An 8,165-nucleotide genomic window follows, 5' to 3' on the forward strand; every position below is an offset into this window, starting at 1 on the left:
TGAAAATAACCTGAATATACTTCTCGTAATGTCGCTAAAATAAGCTTCAAGATTCCTATTTACCTTCAATAGAAAAAGGTCACAAAAAACTGGCGTGACCCTAGACGTGTGTTCTACGTGTTGCTCCTTTCAACAATAAAAGGTAGTCTAAGGTTAACTTGAAGATCCTTCTCGCAATCTCGCTAAAATCCACTTCAAGATTACTATCTAGCTTAGACAGAAAAATGTGGCTTAAGACTGGCGCAACCCACACTGTGCGTTCTGTATCGGGCATGCGCTGTCTGCCTTATCGTGTCAGCGCAGTCTTATCAGTGCTACCGCAAACTGTACGCTTAGCACTGCTACTGCCCCGCCTCCCTCCATTGCCTATAAAAGGCCGTGCTAATAAACCCTTCTTGTTCTTCTTGTTCCTGCAACCATGTAGTTGCCTCTATCCTTAGTGCGACACACATCGCGATACATAGTGTCAGAAGTGGGATCCTGCGACAGCTATGGAACTTCTAAAGGCCCCGCCACCTTTGCAACTGACCGGCAACCTCTCTGAGAATTGGAAACGCTTCAAGCAGAAATTCGACCTGTTCCTGCAGGCGACCGCAACGAAGGAGCAACCTCGCAGCGATTCTGCAAAAGCCGCACTCCTGCTGAGCATAGCCGGCGATGAAGCGCTCGACGTGTTCAACACGTTCAAGTTCGAGGCAGCCGAAAGCAAGGATGACTACGCAACGCTGGTTGGAAAATTTGAGACCTACTGTGCCGAGGTGAGCAACGAAGTTCACGAACGTTATGTGTTTCACTCCAGGAAGCAGGCAGATGGAGAACCTTTTGAGAAATTTGTCCGGGACCTCAAAAAGCAAGCCGCGCAATGTAATTTCGGAGATCAGCGTGATTCGCTAATCAGGGATCAGATCGTGTTTGGCACGAATAACTCAAAGCTGCGCGGGAAAATGCTTCGAGAGAAGTGTTTAACGTTGCTGAAAGCTGAAGAATTCTGCAAGGTAGCAGAGTCTCTCGCACAACGAAACGAGGTCTGGAAAGCCACGGACGACCTGGTCGATGCTGTGTCAAGGCACGCGCCACCATCGCGAAGCAAAAGTGATGATGACTGCAGGAAGCAGCACCGTTGCAAAAAGTGCAACCGACGGCACAGACCCAGACAGTGCCCAGCCTACGGGAAAAAGTGCCATGAATGTCGTAAACTTCACCACTTCGCGGTTTGCTGTGAAGGAATGTCTAAAGTTGAACAAGTTAGTAAAGACAGCAGCGGTGACGACTTTGACATTCTAGAAGTAGGAACTGAAAGAGGAAGCAGCAAAGACTGGGTAGTGAAAGCACAAGTTGCCGGAAGAAATATTTGCTTCAAAGTAGACACAGGGTGCCAGGCCAGTACCGCAAGACTAGGGAGTCGCAGCAGTTAACGCCCACAAGTGCGGTGCTGAGAGCTTACACGGGGGGTGTCATAACTCACTTCGGAACAACGACACAGGAAGTAACTATCGGTAACGCTTCCGCCACCGTGAAGTTCTTTGTTGTAAAGAACGGCCGTCAAGCCATTCTGGGACTGGATGCAAGCGAAGCTCTGGGACTTGTCCATCGCACGGTGGCTACTGTAAATGCTTCGGAGTACCCAGCGCTCAAGGATTTCAAAAATGTCTTTCAGGGGCTAGGCTGCCTGAAGCAACCGTACAGCATGATCATGCAACCATCTGCGATTCCAGTTGTTCAACCAGCCCGACGGGTTCCCCTGTCCCTGCGACAACCACTTCGGGAGGAGCTGCGTAGAATGGAGCGTGCAGGCGTCATCGTCAAACAGGATGGCCCGACAGACTGGGTAAGCCCATTGGTTTTGGTTAAGAAAAAGGATGGCAAACTTAGGGTTTGCATGGACCCAAGGAAAATAAACGAGCACGTAAAACGGCAGCACTACCAGCTCCCAAAGCGTGAGGACATGGAAGGGGAATTGGCCGGCGCAGCCTATTTCAGCTGTTTGGACGCAAATTCGGGTTTTCACCAGATACCACTTGACGAAAAGACGTCCAAAATATGCACGTTTTCTACACCCTTTGGAAGATACCGTTATCTCCGGCTGCCTTTCGGTATCTCATCTGCTCCCGAAGTTTTTCAAAAGCGGATGAGTGAAGTCTTCGATGGCCTTCCCGGTGCACACGTTTACATCGATGACATTTTGGTGTGGGGCGAAACCAAACAAGAGCATGACCAGAGACTAGTTGCAGTAATGAAAGCAGCTGAAAAAGCCGGCCTAACGTTCAACGCAGAAAAATGCAAGTTTTGCGTCACCGAACTGCAGTTCCTAGGCGATATCATCACACGCAATGGCATCTCGCCAAACCCAAAGCTTGTGCAAAGTTTGCTGCAAACGCCAGTGCCCAAGAACAAATCCGATGTTCAGCGCATGCTCGGTGTGTTGAATTATTTTGGCAAATACGTTCCGCGCCTGTCTGAGCGAACCGCGCTGCTGCGAGCACTTATCAAGTCGCACTCAGAGTTCGAGTGGACTGAAAACCACATGAGGGAGTGGAAAAGTGTCGTACAGATTTTAAGCACGACTCCCGTGTTAGCCATCTTTGATCCCCGAAACGAATCTAAGATAACTTGCGACGCATCCAAAGATGGCGTTGGCTCTGCCCTTTTGCAGTGCCATAACGGCCAATGGCGGCCAGTGGCTTATGCATCTCGTGTGCTCACGCAAGCTGAGCAGCGTTATGCTCAGATTGAAAAAGAGGCGCTTAGCATTTCTTTTGGCTGCGACAAGTTTTACCAGTTCATTTACGGACAGAAGATTTTCATTGAGACAGATCATAAACCACTACTATCTATAGCTGCGAAAGGACTTTGTGACATGCCCCCCCCCCCCCCCCCCCGCCTCCAAAGGTTTTTTTTTAAAACTTCTGAAATACGACTTTGTATTGCAGTATGTCCCAGGAAAGCACCTCATTTTGGCAGACATGCTGTCACGATCATCTCCGGCTGCTCAAGACGACACCACTGGCCCCACTGATGACGTGGAGGTACATGCAGTTGCCGCCTTGGGCTACATGGTGACGGATGCAACACGTGAGCAGCTGGCAAATGAAACTGCCCGCGATGACTACCTCCAGGTAGTCAGTTCTTGCCTAGCAACTGGCAAGAATGTCGACGGGGAACTTAAACCATTTTAGTCTGAGCTTTCCGTCGTAAATGGTATATTGCTAAAAGGCAAGAAAGTTGTGATACCAAAATGCATGCGGCGAGGCATTTTAGCAAGGATTCATGCCGGGCATTTGGGACTACAGAAATGCAAAGAAAGAGCCCGTCGTCTTGTTTTTTGGCCTGGTCTCAGCAGTGACATCAGTGTACTGATCAAGGGTTGCCCGACTTGTCGCGAATTTGCTTACAAGCAAGCGCAGGAACCACTACTGATGCGCCCAGTCCCTCGATGTGCGTGGTATCGCGTTGGTGTTGATGTTTTTTCTTTTGGGGGAAGCTCGTACATCCTGGCGTTTGACGCGTTTTCTAACTTTCCAGAAGTCGAGAAACTTGTGGACACTACTGCGAGGACGGCAATCGCTGCACTCAGTGCAATGTTCGCGAGGTATGGCGTACCGCTTGAAGTGTGCACCGATAACGGGCCACAATTTGCCAGTCACGAGTTCGCAGCCTTTGCAAGAACATACGATTTCGCTCACGTCACATCCAGCCCCCGCTACCCGCAATCCAACGGACTTACAGAGAAAGGTGTTCAGGTGGTAAAGCGGATCATGAAGAAATGTGAACATTCACAAGAAGACTTCTGGCTAGGTCTACTGGCCTACCGCTGTACGCCACTCGAGGACGGCCGATCACCTGGAGAACTTCTTCAGGGCAGGTGCTTGAGAGCTAATCTTCCAGATTTTGGCGCTGTGCAGACAACTGTGGTCAAGAAGCACCATCAGAAGAGTGGCGGAAAGCCTCTGCCACCTTTAGCTGAAGGTTCTGTCGTGAGGATCCGGGACAAGACATGGTCAAAGAAAGGTACTGTCGTTGGCACTGCGGCTCCCAGGTCCTACAAAGTGCAAACAGAGGATCACCGTGTGTTTAGGCACAACAGGCGGCATCTTCTGCAAACCCGTGAGAAGTGTGCAGCAGACACTAGTGACGACGACAGCGGTTCGTCCGAGCGTGAACCAGATAACCCCGGACAATCTGCTCGAAATATCTCGCCTGGTGCCACAATACGAACATCTGCTGACTCTCCTCGGCAACAGTCCGCCACCGACAGCCCGGTGCTCGGAGGCCCTGGAAACCATGTTCCACTAGCTTTGCCTGGACCGACACCAGTTCCAAGGAGGTCGGCACGTACAGTGAAGCCACCGCAACGTCTTCACTACGACGCTGCTTTTAATCAAATAGCTTGAACATTTGTTGTTTTCATTACCCTTCGGAGGATGTATCGGGCATGCGCTGTCTGCCTTATCGTGTCAGCGCAGTCTTATCAGTGCTACCGCAAACTGTACGCTTAGCACTGCTACTGCCCCGCCTCCCTCCATTGCCTATAAAAGGCCGTGCTAATAAACCCTTCTTGTTCTTCTTGTTCCTGCAACCATGTAGTTGCCTCTATCCTTAGTACGACACACATCGCGATACACGTGGGAGGGAATAGGAAGAAGATATTTCATGCGAGGTCGGTAGAATATCTCGACTATCTGGGTCACAACAATATCTAAGTATCTTACCATGTTTCGTAGCATATGCCGCCGTGTATTACACCGTAACCTGTGCTGAGCGAACATGTTCATTGTCATGGAGGAGGCAGATTTTCTCAAGTGCGCAGCAACCTTCGCCATGTTTAGGGAGCTGCGAAAAAATTGGCACTGAGCTGCACTCAAAATAACGTGTTCCACTATTCATTCGGCAATTATCCGCCGGTCACCAAGCGGCAGTGCCCAGCTCTCGTAACAGCTTCTGGTCCTGCTGTCGGAACAGCTTCTGGTACACAAGACAGATATGGGCAGGAACTCTGTTCTCAGTCGAACCGAAATGCTTATGCGCTGTATTATTTGAAGACATCCAGATCGGCTTGAACATTATCGCTATACAGCGCCATTAGTTCACCATTAACATGCTTACAATGGAAGCCATTCAAATGCAGAAAGTGACTCAGGTGGAGTGGTTCTAATCTTCCAGACGATGCTGGTGGTGCTGTATTTGATTGAAATTTCTAGAAATTCTTAAAACACCGACTGCATAGGTGCGGAACAATATTGTGTTCAGACCATACGTGTTACTTTTTTATTATGCGGTAAACGTTAAATTTATAAGTGAAGTAATGCCAGAGCACAAACTACTTTGGCTAACGGTTAGGCAACACGTATTGTTGGAAAGACTCAACAGCAATGCGAAAGGACAGTTGCTACGTTAATTAAACATGAAAAACTTACAGCAATACCACGTTTTCATTAGAAGTAAACCCGTCAGCATTCCTTAATCGGTAGGGCGTAAAACGTTAGTTGAGCCTCACGTCAAGTTATGCTATAATGTAGGTTTGATTACATTGCAGTATGAAGTGTTCGTAGTAGGGAAATAAACTCGCGCACTGAATGAAGGTTTCTCAAGACATTAGAGGTGGCGCCCTCGGATCGCAACATAGCACACAGTAATTTTCTACCCTGTTCAACCGCCTTTTTTTCTCTCGAGGCATTGCTCGCAAGCACATCAAGATTTCCTGGGCTTATGTAAACTGATGGCCTCCACGGTTTTTCTAAAGCCGAAAACTATCATAGAAATCTGTAAAATATAGTAGTTCTCTATTAGTTGGTGGTGGTGCAATAAATTTCAGGCTGTTATGCTGTTGCCAGCCGCTCGACCAATAAATAATGTTTTTGGGGTGCCATCTCGTTAAATTTATTTATTTCTACATTTACAAATACTACGTCTTCGATGAGGCTATTACACGAGTGTGCAGGGAGAGCACAGTTGTCAGGAAAATACAAACATAACCCCCAGATTAAGCAAAATCAAAATGGCACTAAGAAGCAAGAATCGTCAAAGCGTTCACCATGGGTCGTAAGTGGACGTATCCAAGCAACGAATTCAAGATTTCATTGGCCAGAGGTAAGAAGCTGTGTTTGAAAGTCTAACTGGTGGAGATGAAATCGGCATTGTTCAAGCTATGGGACCTTCTAGTGATACATGGCTTGGTGAAGTTCAGATAGTTATTCAGTCAAGCAAGGCGCGTAGAATTATCCAGTGTATGCCAAACCTGCGAGACCTAAATCTGCACAATGAGTAGAAGAAACACCATGGCCACAGTTGTGAAAGATGAAGAGCAGGAATTTTTAAAACTGATTTTAACATTTAATATCTGCTTTCCTATGACGGTTCAATACAATAAAGCCATAATCAGGAATTCAGCAGATAGGTGCTTTATATATGAGTAGTTGCGCTCATAAAATGATCAGGAAAGAACGTTTTCAGATAAATTACAAACACGTGCAATATTTTCGCAGAAAGCGGGAATCCAACAAGTTTCATAGTACTATATTTCAGCTCGTACACGGCTCCGAAACTGAATGCTGTGCGAAATAGCCAAGTTAGCCTAATATTGTTCACAGTACTGTTAACTGGTTATATATTGTCACGTGCCTAGCGCCGCGCGGCCGCCGTGCTTGGTGCCGACGACGACGAAGCGGTTGTTGGCTCGAGAGGCGCACTACGGCTGGAGACTCTCATCAGAGCTAGAAGCAAAGTGTACTTTCGAGTCTTACCTTCAGGGTAACGTGTATCTTCACGGTTCCATGTGGCCTGAGTAGTGACACTGGTGGAGGTGCCATTGATGATCCCTTCTCCTGAGGAGGACCCGACGTGGCAGCCTCTCGAGACCACTTCAGTTCATCGTGCAAGCCGGCGGCTCCGAGACTTGCTACCCCCCCCCCCCCCCCTTCCCTCTTGACGAAGAGCCCCTAGCTTCCACCCTAGCTATGGCAACGATACCGGCCACCAATACCACGACTGTCCCTTCAACCCCGTCGTCCTGTCTCATACTTCAGACGACACGTATCCCAAGCCATTTCACGGTGAGCAGTTCGAAGACGCCGAGGACTGGCTAGCTCCCTACGAAAGGGTCGCGAAATTTAACGGCTGGGACGACGCTGCAAAAATGTGAAACGTCTACCTCAGCCTTGAAGACGCTGCTCGGACTTGGCTCGAGAGCCGCGAGGCCACATTCTCTACGTGGCCGGCCTTCCCAAGCCAGCTCCTCGGTACGTACGCCAACAGTGACCGCCGGGAGAACGCGGAGCGTGCCCGGACCTCTCGAGTTCAGCGTCTGAACGAAGGGGTCGCAATGTACGTTGAAGACGTCATGTGCCTGCCATCTGGCCGACCCGTCCATGAGAGAAGAGAAGAAGGTGCGGCACCGGATGCACGGCGTCAAAGATCAGTTTTTTTCCGGCCTCGTGCGGAACCCGCCCACCACCGTTGAGACGTTTCTGGCTGAAGCTGTGATCATGGAGAAACTGCTACAGCAGCGAAGCAGTCAGTACGTCCAACCTCGTTTCCAGACAGCGTGCCGACGCCCAGCTGCGACTGATTATCTACCATCTAGAGGGTGGGCACCCTACAAGGCCCCGGTACCTTGCTCTGGGGCTGTCATCGTTTTGCCTCCGCAACGGGGGGCTTTATAAAAGGAATTCTACATCGAGTGCAAAAACATACTTTCTAGTCATACCGGCTGATCTAAGGCACGATATCCTCTTGGCCTGCCACGACGAACCAACATCCGGTCACATTGGCTTTACACGCAACCTAAACCGAGTCCAGCAGTACTATTACTGGCCACATCTCACTCCGAGCGTTAAACGTTACGTCCAGACTTGCCGACAATGCCAGCGGCGAAAGGAACACCCGTGCTCAAGCCATCCTACATGTTGCAATCTACCGAACTGCCCGTCACACCATTCGAGCAAGTGAGCATGGACCTTTCAGGCCCATTTCCTTAATTCTGGAACGGAAATAAGTGAATCGTAGTCGTCCCAGACTACCTGACACACTACGCCTTGCCCGAGGTACTGCAGTTGAAGTTGCTCCCTTCTTTATGAATGAAATTGTGTTTGGACACGGTGCACCGTCGACCGTTATAACTGACCGCGGCAAGGCGGTTACAGCTCGGCTACTGCGGGAGACCTTAACTC

At 49.3% G+C, this 8,165-nt stretch overlaps 2 protein-coding genes across 2 annotated transcripts; both read left to right on the forward strand.

Moving 5' to 3' along the window:
• Positions 1 to 419: 419 nt before the first annotated feature.
• LOC146176719 (uncharacterized) lies at positions 420 to 1,415 on the forward strand. The gene has a single exon (XM_084581369.1). The coding sequence runs from the start codon at positions 492 to 494 to the stop codon at positions 1,413 to 1,415; it is 924 nt and encodes a 307-aa protein (XP_084437495.1). The 5' UTR covers positions 420 to 491.
• A 1,638-nt stretch (positions 1,416 to 3,053) lies between these two features.
• LOC146176720 (uncharacterized) lies at positions 3,054 to 4,391 on the forward strand. Its single transcript, XM_084581370.1, has 2 exons — positions 3,054 to 3,072; positions 3,523 to 4,391. Exons 1-2 carry the CDS (start codon positions 3,054 to 3,056, stop codon positions 4,389 to 4,391), a joined length of 888 nt encoding a protein of 295 aa, XP_084437496.1.
• Positions 4,392 to 8,165: the final 3,774 nt, after the last annotated feature.

This window comes from Amblyomma maculatum, chromosome 10, assembly GCF_055883805.1.
Source record: "Amblyomma maculatum isolate TAMU_Amacu chromosome 10, ASM5588380v1, whole genome shotgun sequence".
NCBI lineage: Eukaryota > Metazoa > Arthropoda > Arachnida > Ixodida > Ixodidae > Amblyomma > Amblyomma maculatum.